The 26,502-nt window shown below is 31.8% G+C and overlaps 1 protein-coding gene and 3 pseudogenes across 1 annotated transcript; 1 reads left to right on the top strand and 3 right to left on the bottom strand.

The window, feature by feature from the left end:
- Positions 1-7,507: 7,507 nt before the first annotated feature.
- Positions 7,508-9,108, bottom strand: LOC120143616 (annotated as a pseudogene).
- Positions 9,109-14,354: 5,246 nt separating this feature from the next.
- LOC120143614 lies at positions 14,355-18,775 on the bottom strand (annotated as a pseudogene).
- An 11-nt stretch (positions 18,776-18,786) lies between these two features.
- LOC120143613 lies at positions 18,787-20,299 on the top strand (annotated as a pseudogene).
- A 49-nt stretch (positions 20,300-20,348) lies between these two features.
- LOC120143506 (protein CUP-SHAPED COTYLEDON 3-like) lies at positions 20,349-22,933 on the bottom strand. The gene is made up of 3 exons (XM_039157813.1): positions 22,641-22,933; positions 21,014-21,279; positions 20,349-20,928 (listed from the first exon to the last, which is right to left on the bottom strand). The coding sequence occupies exons 1-3, from the start codon at positions 22,807-22,809 to the stop codon at positions 20,557-20,559; spliced, it is 807 nt and encodes a 268-aa protein (XP_039013744.1). The 5' UTR covers positions 22,810-22,933; the 3' UTR covers positions 20,349-20,556.
- Between the last annotated feature and the right edge of the window lie 3,569 nt (positions 22,934-26,502).

Below are 26,502 nucleotides of genomic sequence, written 5' to 3'. Positions count from 1 at the left end.
TAGTAACTTTAATGGTAAAAAAATTAGTTATATTTAATGGTTTCAGGTTCGAACATCTACGTCTATTAATAATTAATAAAGATTCTAAATGAATATTATATTGTAATAATATCATCAAATGTATTTTAAAACATTAAAAAAAAGCACCGGCGTAAATTCCATGTAGTTGAACGTTGAAACTTATTTCAATTCACACTTGCTTGGCAATCTGCTTGTAAAACAATGGCAATTTTCGAGATAAAACAAGCGATTTGTTACCTAATTAATTGTTTACATCATTTGGAGGAAATCTAGGGTTCTAATCAGTAACGGATCCAGAAATTTAAGAATAGGGGTCCAAAATTTTAATTTTCTTTTATTAAAAATAATGGGTATGCAAAAGTTGTAATTTTTTTTTCTTTTTTTCTTAACACATTAAGTTAAATTTAACCAATTTTTCAAAATAATAGGGATGCACTTGGCCCATATGGGGGCTTATTACATCCGCCACTGGTTCTAATGCTCTATACATCTAATTACACGTATTTTTTTAATAGAAAAAAATCAAAATTATATCATGATCTTATATAAGGAGAGCCTTGAACATTACTCCCTCGTAAGAAGGTCCAAAATGGTTGAACCAGCGGTATTGAAGGAGATAAAATTACTGTGGTCCGAAGCATCAAGCTTAGCAAGAGCATTTGCTACCATATTAGCTTCCTTGAAAATTTATTTAACTCGTGTTGTCCAATAGCATCTAAGTACACATATTAATAATTTGTCCTCGTTCATTTTTAAAAAATTCTGAATAGTTATACTTCAAGGTAAAGTACACAAATGGTCTCTGGTTATAGGACGTTACATTATCGAGCCATGCAAAATTAAAAAAAATTAAAACGATTAAATTAAAAAATATAAATTAAATCCAAAATTTAAATATAATACAAAAGCAGAACAAATTACACAATGTATACATAAAACAGATATTGAAAAATATTAGATATATAGTATAATATTAGACAATGTAAACTGAAAAGATTCTGCAACGATTTGTGTAGTGTACGCATGAGGATGAAAAAGGAGAAGCAATTATAATTATATATTGAAGCCAAAGCAGCTTTCCCGTTTGCCTTTCTATCCCACTTGTCTGAGACTTTATTGGCCAATGAATATAATAATTTCCTCACATATCAGCACGTGCTCTCCTTCTCAATAATTTTATCCCTTCTCATAGCATTTCAATATGTTTTTTTTATGTATTCAAACTTATTTTTTATTAGTAGAATATATTAGGATAAAGTATACAAATGATCCTCGACTATAAGATACTATTTTGTTGAGTCTCTCAACTATTAAAAGTTACAAAATGATCCATCGATTATAGGAAATTGTTTTTGTTGAGTCTCTCAACTGTTAAAAATTATAAAATAGTTTCTCGACTCTTCAATATGTTCCAAACTCGTCATTTTTTTGTTAAAAAATTAACTGTTGTCTAAGCTAGACGTTAACAAGCCGACTGAGATATGATAGTCATTTGAGATTATGAAATCAAATTTTATCATTTTTCAGTCAGCATGTTAACGTCCAACTCAGATTCTCGTCATTTTTTTAACAGAAAATGACGAGTTTGGAACATAATGGATAGTCGAGTGATCATTTTGTAACTTTTAACTGTTGAGAGACTTAACAAATCATCTTCCTATAATGAGGGACTATTTTAGAGAAAAAAACTCGATCTTAAGTGTCTTAAGTTTTGTAGCAACATATAACATAACCACAATATACTCTCACATTTTCTTAAATCATATATTTGATAAACATCAAAGAAATCAAAAGTCATGTCATTTCAACCTTATTATTTTTAGAAAAACGTTTCTCAATTTCGTCAAGAAACCTTTACCTTAAATAATCTTTCCAAATCATTTTTCCTGATTAACTTTTGGAAGTCATAAATTATAAAATATATAAAAAGTAGTTTTTGAGTATTTGTCTAAGGAAAACAACAAAACACCTCCTTCTCTTGAAAACTTCAAATGTTTATATAATAATTTTTTTATTGATAATCTATTTTATTTCCCTAAAATTTTATTAATTCATTCTCATACATAAAAACATATTCATCTTTGTATATAATTTTTTATTAATAATTTAATTTATTTAATAAACAAAGATACAAAGTTAAAATAATGTCGGTAAATCAAGTCCTTTTTCAAATATAATATATGGAAAAAAATGAAAAACGTAAATACCTTAATTATACTAATATTTTAGTTATAATTAATTGATTTTTATTACTTTATTTATTCTTATTAAAAAGTTGTAGGTATAAGTATAATCAGAATAATAATTAATATATATTTAAATTTTAATAAAGTTTACATTAAAATAAAACCTAGATATAAATAATATATAATTTACATAAAATGAAAGTTGATTTAATTGTCCAACACCTCAATCTTTGGTTATTGTACCAAAGCACGAGCATTTTTCTTTATTGAGATAGTGTTGTTTAATTTACATTTTAGTATTAGTCATGGATGATGATATATAATAGAAATCTTAATTTGACCTTTCGACCACCCCGTCGCCGCACTTCAATAGGAAGGGATTTTGATACATAAAAGATCAAGGAAAAGGATATTTCCTATATATATATATATATATATATATATATACTACAAAATAATATTTATTTCCAATTTGTTAATATATAACCGGAAGTTTTACTGTAGTCGGAAAATTTAATGTTGATTTTGGTAGATTTTAATTTAAAATATTATTATGTTTATTTTAAAAAATTATATAATTAATAATAATTTTAATTATAACTAAAAAATTATATTATATTAATTTTAACCTAAAATAATATCCTTATTATTCTAAAAATAATATAATGGATAATAATTTTAATTACAATTAACAATGTTACATGAATTTATTGATGATAACAGTTTAAGTTGTAATCATGATAGATATGTAATTTAATTATGCAAAAAAAAATTAATGCACATGAGATAACTACAAGCAATATCTGTTTATATATTTTTAATCAATTGACAATGAATGCTCATATCATTGTTGGTATTTGAATCGGTATTTTTAGGGAGAATAATAAATATTTTAACCACTGAAATTATTTGATTGTACTAATTGTGTAATTTAGTTATGAAGCAATAATAATTATATATTTTTAATAATTTAAAATGTTATACAATTGATAATAATTACAATTGAAATTAAAAATATCACATGAGTTATTTTTTTTTGTATAATAAAGTTTAGGTCAGGGGTGGCTCTCTCAATCCAAGATCAGGACATACTTAAGACCCAATTAAAATTTACATAAGACTTTACAGATTGTCCACAAAAAATATTACATGAGTTATTGATAATAACTTATAAATTATATAATTTATATGATTTGTTAGGAAGAAATAATAATTAATTTTCTTACTGTTCTATGTTTTTTTTAGATACATGTTGTACTTCCATTCCATTCGATTTGGTCTTCATGGTTGATTTGACTAACAAACGTCCAATTCATAGTACTGAATGCGATCTAGAGTGAGTTGAGTTGAGTTGAATACTTCCAAAATTATCATCGAGCCAAACTTAAGAAGACGAACACGCATTCCAGTAATATCTATGCTTTAAGGTATTGACATAAATTTAGGGTTGATCTACTCACTTAAGTTGTTTTCCATTACTTTAAAGGTATGCCAATACCTATGTTTATTTGGATTCCTTAATTAATCCAAGGCATTTACTGGTATAGGTATGAGGGTATTTTGGTAATTTTGGTATTTAGTTTTATTCCATTCATTTCAGAGCTCGAGGATATCCAATCATTCCTGAGCTTGGTGATAATCTTGGGTCATTTCCATTACAGGGGTATTTTGGTCATTTTACAGATACGGTATCTCAATCTTTTCCTTCCATCCGATCTTATTATTTAATTCAATCTTATCATTTACTTCAGTCCTTCGAACAATTCTGACAGCAGAATACCCCCGATAAATTACTCTTCAAGTATTTAATCATTATTCGAATATTTTTCAGGTCAAGTGTCTTCTCAGACTTTACAAACGGAATATCAAAAATTTTCCTACACTAAGTCAGGATCTTAACAATTAAATCCGTACTTAATCGAGTTAAGTACGAATCCTCTAAGTATTTTCTCATTCAGAGTCATCTCAGACTATTCTATCTCTTAAGGCATTTCGTAATTTCTTAACCAGATAAGTTTGATATTAGCTCTTAACGAAAATAATATAATTTAGAGATCCTATGATTAATTGCTTTCTTGAACAATCTCTGATCTTGAAATAATTCCCTTAACACACTTCTAGTATCTTGCATAAACCCTCTTGGGGTTAAAAACCGGTTATCCATAATGTCTACGTATAACTATCATTTCTTATGCACATCAATATTTTATCAGATCAATATGTCTGTAAAATCTCTTATCTAACTTCCATATTCCAATCTTGTCTTTTTATAACACAAGGGTATTTTCGTAATTTTACCCTACCGGAGTATTTTCATAAATTCACATCCAAATGCCTTTAACATTTAACCTTTGATGAAATAAATTATAAGTTACAGATCCAGGTTGATTTCTTTACCACTAAGCACATAACTTGTAATTTAATTCTAGCAATCCCTTAATTTCTTATAAAAGTCATCTGAACCATAATCAATTACTGAACCTTTTTACCGTATTCAGATCGAGTGTAGAACTTCATTAATTACACATATGAGACCAAACATTTCCATTCATGCATTTACCAATACCAACATGTTCTATAAAGCATAAAGAGGTAGTAAAGTATTACCTCGATTTCAATATTGATCGACCATAAAAATTCCATTCGAACCCCTTTGATCTTCAATTCAACTTCCAATAATTCCTCAGATACATCAACATAAATTATATCAGAAACGGAGCTTAATTACGATAAACGGATCAAATCGGGTGATAAATCAGTGAAAGACGGCTTACCGAGTTCGAATTTGGCGAAACGGACTTCGGATTTGGATTCAGGACGTTGAAAGCATAAAATATGACTTTTCAGAAATTTGGAATTTTCGGTCAAAATCAAAGTCAACGGGTTTGACTGACAATTTCGAGGCCTTCGGGTTCGAATTTCGAAAAAACGGACAGCGGAATCGGATTTGGAACGTCGAAAAATGTCAGGATAGGTATACTCGGTCGAAGTCAAAGGTCGTTTAATGCCGATCAAAGCCAGTCAAAGTTTTGGTCAACAGTGGTCAACTCCGATCAACGGTCAACGGGTCAACGGTCAACGGTCGGGTAAATGGGTCGGGTCGGTTTGACCGTCAAACCGGTCAAAACAGTTCCAAAACCGGTCAAACCGGTCACTTTTCCCTTCCCCATGCGCAGTGAGGCGCGGGGGCGCGTGAACAGTGATAAATCCCAGAAAAATTTCTAAAAATTATTTTGAGCGATTTCGAGATACTTACAAGCTCGGTTCACAATTTTGAACGGCGGAGAGCTCGATTTCAACAAATCGGGAAGTTTGACCGGTTCACCTCCCAACGCGCCGCCGCCGCCGGAGAAAAAGGAGAACACCGGTGGACTCGGAACGGCACAAGGAACACGATGGTGCGGGAGGTGTTGTAAACGGATGACGCGATCGTCGTGAATCGATGAAAAACCAACTAAAACCGAGTTATTACCGACGATACTTCCGACTGAAATTCACGACGAACGGTGATGATTCACGACGAAAGGTTTGAGGGGTTTTGTTCCTCGGTTGACAACGAACACGATGGTTGTTTCGGCTTGTCGTTTGGAGGTCGGACGGCGAGTAGATCGGAGTTGGAAGTAGGAGAACGGGAGAGGAAACTGGAAAATTTTCCAGAAACATACGGGAGTCTGGGGGTTTATAACATCTCATAATTAAAAATGGTTAAACCAAGAGTTTAGCCACTGAACTTCCTGCACTTCATAAAACGGTCTGCCAACTTTAAAACTTACAATTTAATCCCCAATGTTTCTTTCAAAATATCAATTAAATCCGCCACTTTATAATTTCTTAATTTTAGCCCTAAATTGGGGTGTTACAAAAATGACTTTATCAATCAAATTTTTGATCTTTTAGTTGAACCCAAAGAATGATTTTAATGATGAGGGAAGACATATACTTTTTAATAATTCGAGTTTAAATGATATATATTATTTTAATTTTATTGACAGTGATATCAGTTTAGTGTTGGTCATCGACCGTCAATATTCATCTTTAACATATTCCGCTTTGGTGTGATATTTTATTCAATTTTATTTTAATTATTAATAAAAATATTTTTATTTAACTTCTAATTTCCGTATATTTTGCACTTGTTCATATGCTTTTTGGTATGTTTTAACCTTACTCTTGTGGCACCCTTTACTCTACCTTATGAAATGTTGTTTGTTTACCTCTGTGGTATATATGTGATTGTAAAGATTTTCTTGTCGCTCGTATATGATTTACAATTGTTAGTGATCTTTTATTGGTTAGATTCTCTTTGTAGTTGTTTGTTGATGTATTCAAATCTATTTTGCGAAGCAGCTTTGTAAGTTTGTTTTGGTCCTCCGTCACTCTTTCATCATCTATTTAACATAATTGGATAGAGACAAAAGAATATTATTGACAATTATTGGGTTACAATAGATGATGAACGTCATATTCAAAAGAAGAATTCGATTGTTATTGCGTCTTTTGCATCTTTGAGTTTTCTTTTTCTTTTTTTATTTTATGTTTGATTTTTTTTATGGAAGTAGTCTCTAAAATTTTCTCCTTAATTCGTTGTGTTGTTAAGTTTGTATCTTCTTTTGTTTTAATAAAATTCATTATTGTTTCACGTTAAAAAAAACAAATAAAGAAATAGAAAATAGCCTTTGAAAAAGGAAAAAGTACAAACGCATTGAAGAAAATTCCACTCCAGAATTACTCGGGTGAATAGTTTCATTGTTTGGGCCAAAATCCAACAAAAATATTATACTACTGCTCCAATGGCATTCGAACACACAAACTCCCGCTACGAGGCGATAGCCATATCAATTGGGCAACGTGAACAACATCGGTGATCAGGTTCATACTTTTCAATTGATATAAGTTTTCAAAGCGGAAACAATTAATAAAACTAAGGCCACTGCTGAAAACATAGCTAGTAAATCTCTAGTGCTTTTGATTTACTTTTTATTAGTAGCCATAGAATAGCCAGCTGAGAAACAAGAATTCTCACGTTGGTACGACAATATCAAATACGACTAGCCATAATTAATATTTAAACAAAATTGGAAAACACCGATCAGTCTGAACTAAGTTGATATATAGTGTTGTAACACTTAAGAAGACTTAAATTTAAACGCTCTTAAAAATATATCATTTTTCTATTTAAGGGTTTGAAATTTATCTAATATAGATATCTATTTTGGAGTATATAGATTACAAATTACGAAGAGACAATCAATACAAAGGATGAGGGGGTTTCCCCCACGGTAGGTTAAATTTTCTACTTCCTACTTGTTAATCCTTGCGTACACGGGAACAGTGGGTTTGGTTTTGTACCTATAAAGAACCTTCTTTTCCTGTCGCAGGGAATTACCAATGGAAATAACAATCTTCCCTGGTTCACTAATATAGAATGAATTCCTAACACTCCCTCCTTTCTTCTTATCCTTCTCGTTTTGGATCAACACTCTGTACGACCCTTCATCGTCCGGATGAACTCTTCCTTGTACGACACGTCCCATGCTCCCACCACCGTTAAATCCCAAACCATTGTCATCCCAACCTGATATAATCACATATACATTGCTTAGTCTCTCTTACAAGATGAATAGTCTTTTGGGTTACTATATTCGTACCTTAGGGGTTGGAATTTGGATGTGCTCAGTTGTATTTGCTTTGGCCTTAACCACTAAAGCCTTGTCCTCTGCGGAAAACTCGTCGTCGTTCTCTCTTTTGAGACCTCCATATTCGACCGGCAGATTTTCCGGAGGTATAAATCTAGTTTCGAAACAAGAAAATGACAATGGAAGATTTGACATTGAAAAAACTAGAATTGATGAGTAAATTATTATGGCATTGCTTACTTGAGAAGAGTGCTGGTAACTTTCCCTGGTCTGGCAATGACAATCCTACTATTCTTTCTTTGAACATTCAGCCGTGAAGAAAACACATTGGATATATAGAACCACAGGGGAACATTTATGATTATCTGCAAGTATCTCAATGGTTATGATATTGATCAATTACACACACGTAGAGATACATATGAGAATCTTTTTGCTCTTACGTTTCGATGGATGAGCTCAGGATAATGATCTTGTAACAATTTCCAAGATTTTCGAGAAACGGAACGAAGTTCCTTCGTGGTTTGCCCCGATGAGTGCTTCAAATCTATGATCTGAACAATGGAGTTCGTTCCACCGGCTTCAAACTCGAGTTCCTTAATAGCCTTCTCCATGAATTGAACTCTCCATCTTAAAAACTTTTCACGCTTCTCTTCTGAACCAAGTATTTTATGTTGGATTTGATCGTCTTTCAAGGCACCATACATGTTGTAATACAGAGGGTGACCTTCCTTGTCTCTGCTATTTAGATAACCCAGGTTATCAAAATCATCACCCAGGTTTTCTTCCACGATTTCATCGGTTTTGAATTCATTCCGCCATTTTAACGTCCCCCTAAGCATTTCGAAAGCCTCGTGAACCTTGTTTTTGGCTTTTAAGAATTTCAACAACACAATATCTGTTCCTTCGTGGCGTTTGCTCGGCAACAAAGGTACACCCCAAAGTTTAATCTCTTTCAGTTCTTCAATGGCCTCTGCGCTTTCTTCTCGACTAATGTCGCTGCTAGGCTTCCCCAAGAGATAATTCCCAAGAATCGACTCTTCAACTCGACACCTGAATTCGACCAAGGCCTTATATTTGCTTAGCTTCTTTCCCTTTGAAACATTCTTTCCATCTTCTAGAACTGATGAAGGCTCTTCAAAGGTTTCCTCATTGGTTTCTTGAACTTGGAGGGCAATCTCATATTCAAATGCATTAGCCATGTTTTGATCCTGAACCTTTCCAGAATCTTTTGCTTCATTCTTCTTCTCTCTTTTCTTCCCCATAGCTGGAAAAGGGAATCAGACTGGAAACTGGATCCCTAAAGATGAAGAGATTTAATGAAGACAGATAAATAAATAAAATGGTATTGGAATATGTGATTATCAGGCCACAAATTTAGAGTCAAATGCATGAGTTAAATTTTAGTTCATGCCAGGTTTGCAAACCCTTGAAATAGCTCCTTCTTGGCTAAAAAGGATTGGTGTTGCTTTTTTTTTTCTTCGTCCAGTTAGGATAACTTGTTTAATAGGTTATAAAAAGAAATGGCTTTTTTGTATGCCAAAACATAGATAACTATCCAACAACCAATGGCAGTTATGATAAAATTTTGGAGGTAATTTAAAATTTTAAACAATTAATTTTTTTTTTGAAGGGTTTAGTTTACATGGGTCTAACTAAATTTTTTTAAATTTTAAAAAGTTTAGTGAGATTTTTAAAAATTATAAGACGGGGTTTAATTAAGAATCTAAATTATAAGATTTCGTTTCTCTCTTTTTCAATCTTATTACAATGATAAAACTTAACCCTATTAGATTTTAGTAGTCATTGGATTGTTGACACATGCTAACATCTTAGCCATTTATATATAAATATCTAGATTCTTCTAATAGATAATTCTAGACATAATATTAAATAATACAAATATCTAGATTATTTTTTATGGATATTTCTGCATATCTACTCTTTCTATATTAATTTATATCTCTTAAATAATAATTGTATATTTACATAGAAGTTGTATTGGATTTCAACACAATGTTTAATCAACATTATCTTCAACTATGTAATCATTTAGTCCCTAAATTTAATATGATATTGCCAAAATACATTAAATACCTCATAAATTATCATCTAACTTGTTTAAAAAAAAGTATAATATGTCTCCAATCTAAGTTTATAGCACATATATATACATCATGTCTCACAATAAATCATCATTAAAATGTATTTGTCCCTTTGTTTTGAAACTCCATTCTTAGCCCCATTTCATTAATATCGATAATTTTGGACATGCAACATTACCAATAGTTCTAAAAATTTGGTGGTAATTTTTATAATTGCGTCAATAGTAAAGTCAAAGGATGGTACACGTGCTTTCATCTTTTTTCTGTGGAATTCCTTGTTCTCTCTCAATTCTTTTTTTAGATCATTCCTAAGCTTGTGAATTTCCTCATTTGATGCATTTTGGACAAACTTACCATGTATTCATTACCAATAGTTCTAAAAATTTGGTGGTAATTTTTATAATTGCGTCAATAGTAAAGTCAAAGGATGGTACACGTGCTTTCATCTTTTTTCTGTGGAATTCCTTGTTCTCTCTCAATTCTTTTTTTAGATCATTCCTAAGCTTGTGAATTTCCTCATTTGATGCATTTTGGACAAACTTACCATGTATTCATCCTTTTTTACATGCCACTCGCTCCTCTTTCAACTGCCCTTCGAGCCTCATGGTTGACTTGTTCATCTTTAACTCAACCTATGAAAATATCATTATTCATTAGTTCATTCTTATAGCTTCATGAATAAACTATACACTCTAGCAATAATTTATAAAAATGAGATGTGAAAACAGATAAAATACGCATCATTAAATTAACAAATATCATCTTAGTAATTCATCTATTCTGATCTTTATGTGATTTTTTCACCAACTCTTCAAGCTCCAACATTTCTTTCTTGGAGGGGCCTTTCTAAGAAGCATCCTCTTCATTTTGGTGACGGATAGTTGTCTCTTTTTGTCGCATGAATACAGTCACACACTAACACACATCCCTACTTTACACTAAGTTCCCAAAAGAAAACAATAACCTTAAGTTCAACAAATAATTCATCAAAATACGGTTGCCCACTATTTTGTGCAATGATAGTCAGTAGAGGAACTCAACATTATTTTATGGGGGTATTTAAAAAGATTTTGAGCAAACCAAGAATATTATTAACCCCTATCATATTTATTAACTTGATATTCCTACATTGACTTACGTAACTCGGGATCACGTTCTATAAATGAAAGATTAAAGTTTTCAACCTCAACAACCAGAGATATAGGAGGAGTGTAACACCCCCAACCCGTACCCGACCCGGATACGAGTCCGAGGTGTCACATTAACCAGTCAAAGTATATACTTTTATAAAAGAAACCATAGAAAATTTAAAACTTCTATTCTATAAGAAATTCTTTTACATAAACGTGTCAAAACCTTAACAAACTCCATCAGAGCGTACATATTTAGTGACTTAGTTACATGCCAACATACTAAATTATATGACACGACGTACTTTACAAAATATTTCTGATTTGAACTTTGCGCGGAGATATGCTGCTTTACGGATCCCAACCTTGATCTTCTGATTGATCCACACCTACATGTAAGACACTTACACGCTAAGTCATAGACTTAGTGAGACATGTAAAATATAAGGTAAACTAACAATTGCATGAACATCTTATGTAATACACATTATACTTATACACCTATTGAACTCATCACTAACATGTTTATCCTTACTTATTTCCTTGTCATTAATTCCATTCCATTATATGAGCATATATTGGAAAAAAACATATAATATAACTTCAACACACAACAATACATGAGTAATTACTATGATCATATCATACATAACCATATAACATCTAATATTACCATTACACATATGCACTTGTTACCATTACTATCATATGATCCTAACTTATTACTTATACATATCACATATCACATATACCATTTCACGAGAAACACACATATCATTATATCAAATTATGTTTCTTTTCAAAGCCCATGCACAATATTGAGAACTTAAGGTATGTGAGTACATAGAGGTTGTGCACTATGCTGTCACCACAGCTCGTATAAATCCCACTAGGGGCGCGTAGAATTTATCCCGAAGGACCACGTAGATGTCCCGAATGACCACGTAGATGTCCCGAATGACCACTATGTCCCGAAGGACCGCGTAGACCCTCGACTCTTGGCATGCCAACTATACCTATAGCTCTCATAACACATGACATGGGCATTATCTTTTACCTCATTACACATTCACATATTCATATCACATAGTTCTTTTACATAGCTCTTTATCACATTTCATATGATCACATAGTCACATAGTTTACTTTCACATAGCATTTTCCATGAAATTCACATTATTCATCCTTTTCACACATGGTCACATCACATATACCTTTTTCTCATATGCATATAACATATTATTTCTTATCTTTTAACTTATATTACATATGCATGTAATCTTATGTCTTATTATCAATATCTCATAGATCACTATTATACAACACATGTTCTCATACAATCCCTTCATTCAATTATAACATCTAGTCTATCTTATTATACTAACATGTATTCATGTCATTCAACTATTAAACATATGCATTTACTTATATACCATACATCTAACACCATTTCACTACATATTTATGCTTTAGTACTTATATCATATAATATCGGAATTGGACTCATCGCAAGTCTTAATTCCTAAACATAACGTACACTTACTATCATGTACTCACCTGTCTCAATGAACACTCTTAAGCTCTTGTTTTCTTTGCGTATCTTACTCTGTCGACCTATCCGAACTTTGCTTTTGATCGATGTCTACACAATCATATATTTATACTATCAGCATCTCATTGATATACTATAATCTATAATTTCTTAGACTGAAAGAAAGATTTATTCCATTTCCTATTGAAGTGCATCGATACATTATACCATGCATCGATGCATCCCTTAACATGTGCATCGATGCACTACCCATGCATCGTTACACCAATCACCTTCGATGTTTTCATTTTAAGGGGGTGCATCAATGCACTCCTTATGCATCGATGCACTAATGGAATTCGATGTTTATTTATTTGAGAGTGCATCGGTACACATTGAATGTGCATCGATGCACACAACTCATAAATTACATCTTGAGCACAAAAATGTCTTGTTTTGACCCCAAATTCTACTTATTAATCCCTCATTGTACCTTAAAACTTATCTATACATATAAACCTTCTTATAACACTTTACCATCTCCCATAATCCACCATAATTCTTGAATCAAAGAATTTCATTAAAATTTTCATGTGTTCTAAATTCAATTCTATCACCTCTAACTTCTTAATTAACCCTTTGCCAAGTCAAATTCATTCTTGGAACTTCAAAAACCTTTCTATAAAAAAAGTTCATTTCTAAACACTTAATAGAAATTCCTTTCTAATTCTTTCCTCTTGGTGTTTTAAGCTTATATAAGCTTTCTTTAAGCTTATATAACACTCAAAGAATAAAACACAACTCAAATATTCAAGAATTAACCATCAAAATTAAAACTCACCTTTGAGGCTTAAGCATGAACACACGGGAAGAAGAAAGAAAGAAGAAAAAAGAAGAGTTCCAAATAACTCTCCAAACCCACGTGTTTCATTCTTATAAAAGGGGAGAAATATCTTTTAAGCTAAAATTACCATAATGCTCTTATAATCCTTTAATATTTACCCCTTTCATCCAATACTGAAATAATCATATTTAAATCCTTGAATTTAAATTTTCCTAAATTGATCCCCAAATTTTAAAAATTCTCATTTTTGTCACTAACCCTGATTTCAAGATGTTACAAGGAGTGTGTGTGTAAAAAAATTTAAAGATAAAAATTCATGATCCCACATAATATATATATATATTTATTAAATTAAAAGTAATTTTTTTTAAATATTCATCAACTAAAATAAGATGAACAACTAAAGAGGGAAAATACATAATTTTTGTATTTTGAAATAAAAAAATGGATATCAATTGTGTTTAATAAATAATATTTTATTGGTTTTCAATTTCTAAAATAATATACGTTTTTTTAAAAAACTAATTTTTTTTATTAAGTACGTTCCGCCCCTGCCAACCACAATAGAACATGAATTAAGTAAATTTGACAAAATACATATATGTTGTTGTTTTTGTTGATGAAATTGAAAAATGGCATTCCCCTGCAATGTGTTTGAGAGAGAATCAAAATCAGGAATCCGAATCCGCGGATTGAAGTCCGACAAATGTATCGAATACGAACTTCATATATGTTTGTATTAACGGTACAAAACATTATTGGACCTGATAAACTAGCATTCATTGGGACTGGTCTACATAATCTTATTCGCTACTTACAATATTTCAACCATAAGTCACCAGCACAAGAAATCATGCATTGTAAATTAAACTAGGGAAACACTCTTTGAACTCCTCAATTCTCAATCATGCTTTATTGTTACTGCTCGTTCATTACCATCTACTGTCTCTGCAACACTCATCACGGTTTCTTTATGGATGGTGGGAGATGCTCTCACCTTGGGTTCCTCATTGGTCGAAGGGGAAGCACCTGTCATATTTTCGTTAGAAGCCTCGACAGGAACAGTGGGATTAGCCGCAGTGGTGCCAGCGTTTTCGTTAAGATGTCTTCCGGACTTTGTTCCTCGAATTTGGAAATGACCCGTTGAAGCTCATCATGCAGATTCAGGGCCTCGAAGAGAACTCCATCATCATCGGTAGTGCTTTCAATGATCATCTGAATAACAGGTTGCGACTGCTTCCACTTCTCCAACATGCTCTCCGTCAGCTCGTCCTACAATCACACAAGAACCTTCATCAAACGTCGTTCTGGCAGAATGGCAAAAAAGATTACATAGGAAGAACAAAATGCTTCATGATGAAGTTGATAATATCGTCTGGAAAGATATAACAGAAGCTAAAAACAATAACACTTCATTTCCTACCATGCCAAATGACTACATAAGCATAAATGGGTGGGCCTACAGCAAGGACTGTGAAATACAAAGTACACAATCACAGTTGAAATCATGATTTCATGCTAAAAGCAGTATAATTACCATTGGTTTCGGCTCTGTTTCCTTAACATGCTAGAAAGCACCTCAAGGCTGTTCCGAGTTACTTCAAAAACTTCCTTCTTTTCTTCAGCAGAAAGACTCCCATAACTATAGGTAAAATCACCGACTTCCGGTCCCATGTTATCAACAGGATAATTTTTGGGGGGAGGAAAATTCATACAAGACTCCAAGGTAAAGTGCAAAGGGGTGCATTTCCCATTGGCTACCGGTGGATGTGTACTTCTTTCTTTCAAGCTCTGCTTTATAGGGAAAAAGGTTAGCAAAAATCTGGAGAATTACTCTCTTTAAATGCATGATATCTTACATGCTATTAGTGTTGGCACACTTGAAAGGCAATTTAACAGAAATCATTAGCAAAAAAGGAGGAAAACTAACATTTTGACATAATCATAGGAGAGAATACTAATGGGATCATAATTAACAATAAACATGATGACAAATTTCATGTTGTTAAATGTATTTTGAACAAGTCCAGATATTTTTCTGAGGGATGGTCATAGATCAACATGTGTGTCGACGACGTTTTTCGTACAGGCGGGGAAATACCGATACCAACTTGGGGGTTTTTCTTTAAAAAGAATTTGAAATGTGAGGAGTCGCCACCAATAATTTAAGATGCGATTGAGACACTATAAAAACCAGGTGATTTTAATAAAATATTTTATTTTCATCAAATTACCAAGTTTAAGGTCTGCGAAAATCCAGAAATCAGGTTTGGGAGTCAGTTACGCGTGGGTAAGAATTAACACCCCCACAAGAGCCAAAAAATTGATACCTAGTTGATTACCCTATATTTAGAATCGGAAACTTTGAGTTTGAACTTTATTTAATTTAAAAATCATTACGGATGCAAAGTTGAAAAGGATGTTTGTTTATTAAGGTCGATAATATTCGCCCCTAGCATAAATGCGGGAGATAAGCTATTGTGCTCAATAACCGAATATTGCCTCGATATTTTAGAAATCATGATGCAGTTTTGAAAAGGATGTCGACCTATTTCGGGAATCACCGGTAATCACCCCATGAGCATACTTGCGGGATATATACTATTAATTCCCTAATAAGTGAACAATGCCTTAGGTTTAAAAATAAAATGTGATCAAACAAATTTTTATTAATCCTAATTAAGCTAAGGGTAAATTAAGGCTTTTTCTAGTTTAAAGTGTCGAATTATGAAAGTTAAAGAACCTATGGGCACAAACCTAGAAGTGTAGGTTCTAATATTAACTCTATTTGATTTTTAAACCAATTATTGGATCGAATAATCGGGATGGTCCCTCGAGCACTTACGCGAGGGTCAACTGAATTATTCCCTAAATTAAGAGGACTATATTGAAATCTAGCTAAAAATGGAGGCTCTATTTAACTTATTTGATTATGTCAATCTTAAAGGTCTAATTGAAGTTCGGGGACTAAAAGGTCAAAGGTCTAAAATACCGAGTTTTAAGAGACTAAAAGTTTAAGGACCTAAATCAATGGTTTTTAAAGTTTGCGGACTAATTAATAAACCAAAATCCTAAGTATTATTTAAATTAACCTATTAAAAGGAATTAAACCTAAAGTGTTCTTTTAATATTGGTAATTAATAAGTTTTAAAAAGTCGAGCAATCGATTTCAGTAATCGGGCATCTTATGCGAAAATTCGATTTGAATTGCTCCCTAATTAATAACTAGGGTGTCGTCCTAACCTAAGAGTTAAATCTAAAAATTAAAACTATGAAATAACGAAACATTTTAAACCTATTTAAAATAAATAATAAAAAAAGACAAAAACACAACATAAAAAGAATAAAGATAAGCATAAACATAAGGATTAAATCGCATAAACATTAAATTACCAAACTAAAAAGGGAAAAAATTAGACATACAATAGGGGCTAAATTAAAATGAATCAAAATTAAATGGCTAAATCTAAACAAAATAAAAAAATAGATTAAGGACTAAAATATAAAAAACGTGAAAACTATAGGGACCTAAAGATAATTATTAATTTTATTTAAGCATAAAATAACATGTTTAACTAAAAAGGAAAAATTATAAAATCAGTCCACACAAATTAAAATAAAATTAAAAGGTCACTATATGTGATCAAAGTGTAAAAACACGCCTACTTACAGGGACTAAATAATAAATTTATCAAAAAAATATATAACATGCAAAAAAAGGGAAAATAATAGTTTTGGTCCATGCATGTGACCAGAATGCAAAAACACACTAAAGTTAAGGGGACTAAAACACGAATAACCTAAAAAAATTAAAGCACACAAAAAAGGAAAAATAACAATTTTGGTCCCTACAAGTTACCAAACTATAAAAGCACGCTAAAAGTGAGGGGACCTTAATGCGATTCCCCCCCAAACTTTCTCTATAAATACCAAACATTTTTTTCATTTGTAATAAAAAAAAAGGAGAGAGAGCTCCCCTAACACCCGAAAACACCGAAACCCCTATGCTTCGCGGACTCTGACGACCGACGAAGCCTCTTAATAAGGTAAACTTCGGATCTATTTATTCCCTTAATTTTTAGCGCATTTTTACTGTAAAAATGGTTGGGTTGTTCATTTTTCGAACATAAAATGTTGTTTTTTACTTTTGTCTCTTCGGTTATTTTGAACAAGCTGTTCAAAAAATCAAAAAGTTTTTTTTACTCTTCGAAAACAAACAAAAAAATATTTTCTACTGATATTCAAAACTAACACACAAAAAGGATTTATCCATACTTGAAATAAAAAGAAAAATAACCTTTAAAACTTATGTTTATTGCTTTTGGATGTATCCGAAACCGAGAGAGTTACATTGTAATTTTTGTTCGGGTTTTATACACATTTACAAATAAATGAATCATTACAATTTTTTTGTTTGCTTGCTTTATGTTTTCTGCAGGAGAGTGGTGCTTGGAGTGCATGGATGACTTCTACTGGAATTGGGGCAAAAAATGGTGGCCATTGGTTGGGGGAGTGGGCGGCTACCTAGGGCTAGGTTTAGACCTGGGTCGGGTCTAATTTTGGGCCCCGAGTTTGGGTTTTTAGGTTGGATTTTGGGTCCTGGTCGGGTTTTCGGTATGGGGCTTGAGGCCCGATTGTATTAAAGGGTTTGGGTTTTATATTTTGTAAAGGGTTTGGGTTTGGTTTGGCTTAGGGCCCGGTTGGTTTTTAGTTTTGGACCTTGAGACTTTTTGTAAATGGGGGTAAAAAATGGGTATTTTTACCACATAAGTTTGGTGAAACACATGCAAGTAAGCAAGATCCTGGGACTGTCCCCAAACACAAATCAACTGCAAAGCCCTTCCTCTATTCCCAGGATTGGTGTGCGGATTCTCGATCATCTTCACCATCTCTTCCAGCACTCCCTCCGAAGCCACCTTAGCGCAGTTCGTCGTACAAGATTCCAACAAATCAAGGCTCAACGATTGGGTGACGTTGTTTTTGGCCGATAACTTCTTCTTGATGGCCCCAGAGATATAGGTTGTGTCGAACTCTTGGCTGTTGATCATGGCACATATCTTCATGTTCAATCCCCAGTAGGGTTCTTGTATTTATAGCATATCACTACTTCTTTTGAATAATGAAAAATCATCATTTATAAAAATATAATAAAATACTATTCCTCATTTGGCAGTATAAAGTATTCCAGAATATTTGGCAAGAGAGAATCCCATCAAAATATAATATTTTAGAGCAAAGACGTCTCTAAAACTAAATTTTCATCTATTTACCGCGAAAAATTAACTGTCAAAAGCTCTCTTTATTCATTAGCAAACATTTCATCTCCAACACAAAATCTCGACTTGTCCCAAGCATTGTCCTTCACCCAAACACTCCTCAATTCCCGGGGCACCATTTTCTTCTCCGGCGTCGGAAAATCCGGATTCGTCCCCAACAATATCTCCCAAACACTAGTTTCCCTCGGCATACGCTCCTCTTTCCTCTCCCCTCTCGAAGCCCTCCACGGCGACATCGGCGCAATCTCATCCGCTGACGTTCTCGTTCTCTTCTCGAAATCCGGCTCCACCGAAGAACTCCTCCATCTGGTTCCCTGTGTTAGAGCCAAGGGGGCTTATCTCATCTCCGTTTCCAACAATGCATTGTCCAATGCTTGCATATGAATGTGCATTTGCCGTTGGAGGGAGTTGTGTCCGTTCGATCTGGCGCCGGTGACTTCGACTGCGATCCAGATAGTATTTGGGGACACCGTGGCTATTGCGCTTATGGGGGCTAGGAACTTGACTAAGGAGCAATACGCTGCCTATCATCCCGCTGGGAGGATTGGGAAAAGCCTTATTTTCAAGGTTTATTATTATTTCATTATTAGAAATCAGATTTTTGGTAAATTTGGTAATTGCTTGTGAAGATGAGATACTTTTTCAGTAGTGGGCGTTTAATGAATTTTGATAAAGTTGATTTAAAAAATATTGTTATTTTTGTTTGCTATAATAATTGGTTGATGTAAGAAGCAGTAGAATGATGAAAACTAAAAAAGAAAATTAAATTCTTTTTATTGTAGTAATTTTGATGTATTAAAACGAGCTTCAACTTCTAGGATCATGTCATTGTCAACTGAGATCGGTGGACATTTGAAATTGAAATTTCCTCTCTTTTTTGTCTTATTTTTTCATATTTTATTGTTGCTTGAATTGTGCATTGTCTTCTTCATTGCTTAATTGGGTAATGTGGAGGCGACTTGAAGGTCAAGAAAAGAATTATTTAAAAAAAACATTTTTGGACTTGTAGAATGATGGATTGGGGCTTTTGTGTTTGTAGGTAAAAGATGTGATGAATAAGCAACATGAACTTCCAATTTGCAAGGAAGGATATTTGATAATGGACCAGCTGGTGGAGATGACTAGTAAAGGATGCGGATTCTTGTTGGTTATAGACGATGAATATCACTTGCTCGGCACATTTACAGATGGCGATTTGAGGCGTACTCTTAATGCCAGTGGAGAAGCCATATTCAAGCTCACTGTTGGAGAAATGTGCAACAGGTAAATTCAAATGGAGCATTTTCAAATCAGTTGTAGCAAATTGTGAAGTTGTTTTCTGATTATCAGAGGATCTTGTTTTCAATCAAGTCACTCAAATAATACCGTTTTGGTTTATATCAGGGAACCGAGAACCATCAGTCCAGAGGCAATGGCTGTGGAAGCCATGCAAAAGATGGAGTCGCCGCCTTCCCCTGTACAATTTCTACCTGTTATTGGTCATCAGAATATCTTGATTGGCATTGTCACATATCATGGATTAGTTTCTGCTGGCCTTTGAGATATGGAACTGTCTTATATTTGTTCTTGAATATTAATACCTTGACATAATTCTTTTGTATGTGTTAACTAGAATTTTAGTCCAACCATGACATAATCTCATATATTTTTCTCAAGGCTTGTAAAGAACAATTATATATGTTTTATGCTTAATTTTCACAAATACCAGTATTGAATACAAAAAATAAATAAACCCTAAGCTAAAACACACGAATCTTATACTTTGAGTTGATCATACCACCATTACAAATGGTTTTCCTTCTTACTCCATGAAGTATTCAACATCTTTCATGAGAAACCATACTTTTTGTCAGTCCCGAATCTCGTGTTCCCTACATTAGAAGCTACCTGGGGAAGATGATGACCTCCCAAGCTGCTGTTTTCTTCCATGTTCCACAATAAGTCGTCGTAGCCGTCATAGACTTTGGAGGTAACTTCATTGCTGTTGTTTTCCTGATGAGAATTATATTGAAGCAGGTTTAGCAAGCACTGGGCGTGGCTTTGATAGGTAGGTGTGGTGGAAGAGCTTATTTGTTGATAAGTTGTTCGGTGGGTTAAAGAAGGGGTGTCATTTGAGGTCTCCAACATCATTGGGGAGCTAAGTTTGGTGCTGTTCTCTTCTTTGCTCTTGTGAAACACCCTACATAAAACCCACTCTTCCTATACACACATATAATAAGTCATTTACATACATACATACATATAGTTAGTCATTTACATACATACATAAGAGAAGTTAACTGACCTTAGGAGGCATATGTGGAGTGTGGAGGCGAAATTCATGCATGATCCATCCTGTTTTGATTCCATTAGGTGCTCGGTTTCCGTGAAATACCAATGTCTTTCTCATCCCTACGACCGTCTCTGTTCTTGGGTCCACCACCACTCGATCTTTCCCTGTTGCTTTCCAGTAACCTGATGTTGTTGCCCTGTTTGTTCGGAATCCCGTCGCATATTTTCGATCTCGAAAGCTAAAGAAATACCACTCATTTGCATTCAACTTTGCCACCTCTGTAATTTAATCCAAAAAGAAGAAGTCCGCAGTTAATCCCAAGCATACAGTTTATGCTTCATTTTTCTTAGAGTCGACATAAAAAAGATAATTTTTTCATTAACCTTATCTCCTTGAATCGCTGAGAGTGTTGGTAAGTCTTTTTCACCACCTGATTTATGTCTAAGAATTGCATGCTATGCCAATATCTTTTATGTATAAATATATATTAATTGTTTGCCCTTATGTACATTACATTTCTAACGACAGAATTCAAATCTAAATCTTAGAAATCATATTATCATAAACGGAAGATTTTATGTTAGACGTAGAACTTATAAAATTTATAAGGAAATAAATTTATAAAATTTGAGAGGATAAAAACAAATTATCAATAAAGGAATATAAAAAAAATCTAAAATATAAGAGAATTTAAAATTTTCAAAGGAAACAACTGTCCCCTTAGCCTACTTCTACGTATTATTAACATGAACAACCGTAAATTCCGAATATATACAATAAAATATTAAAGTTACCAAAAGGAAATATTTGAAACCAACTTTGAGACAATAACAATTACGTATAGAATCCTCTTTGTTGTTAGGTTTTATATTTGGAAAAAACTTATAAACTTTTAAAGAACACCAAAACAAGAACCGTCACATGTCAATAAAATAATTAAGTAGGAAAAATAGAGTAGGTTTCTACTTATAGGTCACATGTTAAGACCCCCAAGACCACACTCAAACATTTAGAGATTGTCTTATGCAACTTTCTCTGTTTTTTCAAGTAATTTAATTACCTTACACATGATGTTGTAATGATCTTGCTTATGTATAATATTAGGACTTGCCATTTTGGCTATACATAGACAAAGATACTCTTAATTTGGAAAGTACACGAGATAGCACAAAGAGAAAGAAAGTAAATGGTGGACAGATATTAGGTATCATGTGTAAGAATAACATGATATATCTTTATATTTCCTACTTTAAAAAGGAAATACTACGTTGTAAAAAATTAAAATTAAAAGATGAAAATATAAGCGAGTCCTTTAAAATTATTCGATTCATGAACTCGACTTCGAACCTCAACACCTACTGATTTCGAGGTCGATTTTTCTTAATTATTCAGGTACACCACCATACAATCATACACACATATTTGCATGCATAAGCAAACATGACAGACGACAGCTTTAGTTTTATCAGTTATAAGATGAATTCAATAATTTTCTTCCTTTTTCTGGTTTGTATTAAAAAACAACAGCAGCTACTACCAGACCTTAAAAGGTTTTAATTTTGTGGAAAACCCATAAAACTGAGGTAAAGAAAGAAAGAAAGCAATGAAAGAATAAAGATTGGAAATCAAAGAGACATACCAGGGAGCTGCCATGGCTCGCATGTATGCAAATCAATATCCACCAAAGTACCCTTCAAAACATGCTCATTCACAATCTTTTTGTAAAGATAATGACACACCAACTCCTCGTCGCTCGGATAAAACCTAAACCCAGGCGGCAGTGTTGCTCCTATGTCCCTTAGTCCCATTTTTTTTTTTATCTTCAACCTAACAAACAAGAATAATTCAGAAAAAGTTTTTTTATGAATCAAGTAAAAGAAGGGTATGATTATGATTTGCTTTGTTTAGGGGACTTGACAATAGATATAGAAGTATATTGAATAGGAACGTGTGTATGTATATAAAGGAAAAGATTAGGATGAAAATCAAGTGCCTTTGCTTCTTACGATATATTCTACCATATATGTACATAGGGGCCATGCTTGTGTGACTAGTTAGTCATAATTGGGAAGTAATAAGAAAAACTAAAGTTAAAAGAAATCTTTACTATTGTGGATATACATTGGACAAAAACAAGACAGTTTTATTAGATAATCAGTTTTCACTTTATGTAAAATAAATTTAGGACGGGCCTACTTATTTCAATTTAAAACTAATGTAACTTTATTTATTTTTATGAACTTTTATATATTTAGCATTCACAAATCAAACGATCTCATTGATTAAGGTGATTATTGTTATCTCCAGAAGTCTCGGGTTTGAGCACATCGTCTGTAAGGGTGTTTGAGCATTTATTGTTAAATGATTGAGATGATCTTTTGAACAAATAATACATTGTAATCACCATAGACTAATAAAAAACATTCTCGTAGAGGAAGAACAAAATAAACTATAATAATATTGTTTTAATAAAGATTAAATATAAGTTTATCATGTTTTAAAAAAATTATATATAATTTCATCATTTTAAAGAATTTAAATTCTATTATTAGTTTATTAATGTCAATGGCTTTAGAAAGCAGTGATTAAAGTTTGTTGTTGATATTTTAGAAATCAAATTTCAATTTATAAAAAAATGTTTTATGTTAGCATTAAACTTTAAATTAATTATGTTGATGTAATATTCTTCTCGGTTAGTAATTTGATTTAATTCTTTTAAGATATACCTTTCAAAAAAAATTCTTTTAATATAATAATATTTAGAGAAATGTATATATCATTACCGAAAAGTTGACATTGCCCTTTCTGCTTTTATGAGGGGACAGGAATAACTTCATTAACTTGCATATAAGTTGGCTACCTATTGAGATGAAAGGTCATTTTTGCCACCGGACAGATCGTCTCGAATATTTTCGGAACCCTGAACGAAAATAAAAAATAGGCCCTGATTAAAAATATACTTCATTACTTTAAACAATTACTTTAATATCGTAGAAAATTATTAAACTTTTTCGAATATTAATTTCATTGTTTTGTTAAGAAAACATCTTAAATACAATTAAGAGAATAAAAAATTGAATGTGGGTATAAATTATGATATAGAGATTTATTCTAAATAATAAATTAAAAAATAAAGAATAACATATTATGTTATTGTTAGATTGAGATTGGAGAAGACTAAGAATTAAAGAATATTTAGAAAATTGAAAAATAAGATTTGTAAAAAAAAGAGACAAATATAATTTGATTTAATTCAAAATTAAATGAATTAACGAGAGAGATGGAGAAAGTTATGAGAAATTGAGAATTTTATGAAATTGTAAAAAGTTAGAGGCCTTAATTATAAAGGTGGAAATTGAGATTGAAAAAAATAGGGGCCTCAATTATAAAATTATAATTGAGATCGAAAATTCTTAGAGGCCTCAATTATAAAGGTAAAAATTGAGATTGAAAAAACTTAGTCCTTAATTGAAAAGGTAAAAAGTGAAATTGAAAAAACTTAAAAGCCTCAATTGTAAAGTTAAAAATGATATTACAAAATTAGGGGCATCAATTATAAAGGTAAAAAAGGGATTGAAAAATTAGAGATTTCAATTATAAAGATAAAAAGTTAGATTGAATAATATTAAGACCTCAATTATAAAGGTAAAAAATAAGATTTAAAAGTTAAGAACCTAATTATAAAGATGAAAAAATGAGAGCCCCAATTACAAGGATGAAAAAATGCTCAGGGCGCTCCCCCTAATAGTCGGGTCTGCCACTAGACATTTGTTATTATTATTGTTATATTGTAGTTTATATTATATGGATTATTATTTGATACATAAATTATATAAATTTCATTTTATTTAAATTTTAAATATTATAATATAAAACTTTATTTTTAAATTTTAAGTCTTAAAATCTAAAATATTAATCTTAAATCTGTAAATTCAAATGAGACTCGTGACACTATTTTTTTGTTAGTATGTGATGATTATAAGGTAAAATTTGTTCGATAAAGATTATTAATCATTTGATAATAAAAATTGAGGTAATTACTTAATAATATTTGTTAAATATTGTTTATTATTATGTTATGAATAAAAGGTAGTATATATTCAAAAACTCTCAACCATTTAATATTAAATGTTAATAGTCTTAATACATCAATGCATACGTAGTGCTCGAACTCGAAACATAAAAAAAAATCTTTAACCTCTTAGGTTGTTTGGTTCATGTAAATATAAATCAATATTAAATTGTTAAATTATGAATTTGAATTATAAAAATTGATTGGGAGTTTCTGTTAGAGTTTTGTTTATTTAATTCTCAAATTAACAACTCAAAAATAAAGATTATATTTCATTTTAAAATTTTAAAATTTAATAAATATATAAATTGGAAAAATTGTCAATTGTTTAATTTTTTAATTTCAAATTAAAAATTAAAATAAATTAAATTGGAAAAATTTTCAATTGTAATTTATTACTTAATAATTAACAACCAAAATACATATAATTTACATCAAAATAATATATAATGAAATATAAATTTAAAAAAATCGGTCTAATATATAATAATATTGTCGGGAATTTAATGCGAAATAATTTGGAAGCATCTACATAAATTCATGATCAAGAGCTATGCCTGCTAATAATTAAAGTTATGAAAGTGAAGGTTGTCGTCGTTATCATAATTACATTACATCTTTCTATATGTTGTCACCCTAATTAACTCTACTTTGGACAATTATCAATCCATGTTTCGTATCCTTGCAAAAGAAAAAAAATGATCAATTAAATTATTAATTGAGTTTTCATTTAATTGATATGATCATTATTGTATTTAAAAATATTATTAGTTTAAATACAGTTAAATATATAATATTTTCAATTTAAAAATTTTATGTTTATTTAATTTATGCATTATATTTGTATAAAAAATACTAAATAATCATATGCTACTTTAGATTAAAAAATAGATGGGTTTAGATTAAAAAATATATGGGTAGCATACATCAAAGTAAGGAAGGCAAACGGACGAGTCGGGTGCTGATTCCCTTTTCCTATCCCATATCCACCTAACATATTCAAATCCATCGCCCGCCCATCACCCATGATGGGTAAAAAATTCAAATCCACACCCACCCACGCGGGTACATTCTCAAATCCATCCCCACACCAACTACCTAACTGGAGACATACCCAGCTAGACCCGTTTGACAGCAACCTTAAGTTATACATAAGCAACAAACATAAAACAAACATGTCCATTAAGAAACATAATAAAATAAACCAATGATTTTCTGAGTTAAGTGTTAACATAGATCTTAAAGTACATAAAACATCATAATATTATATCTTATATAATATTAAGATTTATAAATTAATCTCTAAAATTATACTTAAATTCATAATGGTCTAAAATTTAATGGGTATTTAGTGGGCGGGCGGATGTGGGGCGAGTAAGATCTTAAACCCATCACCCGCCCACTACCCACGATGTATACCACTTTCTAA

This window comes from Hibiscus syriacus, unplaced genomic scaffold (assembly GCF_006381635.1).
Source record: "Hibiscus syriacus cultivar Baekdansim isolate YM2019G1 unplaced genomic scaffold, ASM638163v2 tig00110858_pilon, whole genome shotgun sequence".
Classification (NCBI taxonomy): Eukaryota; Viridiplantae; Streptophyta; class Magnoliopsida; order Malvales; family Malvaceae; genus Hibiscus; species Hibiscus syriacus.
This window is presented reverse-complemented; position numbering and strand designations above follow the sequence as displayed.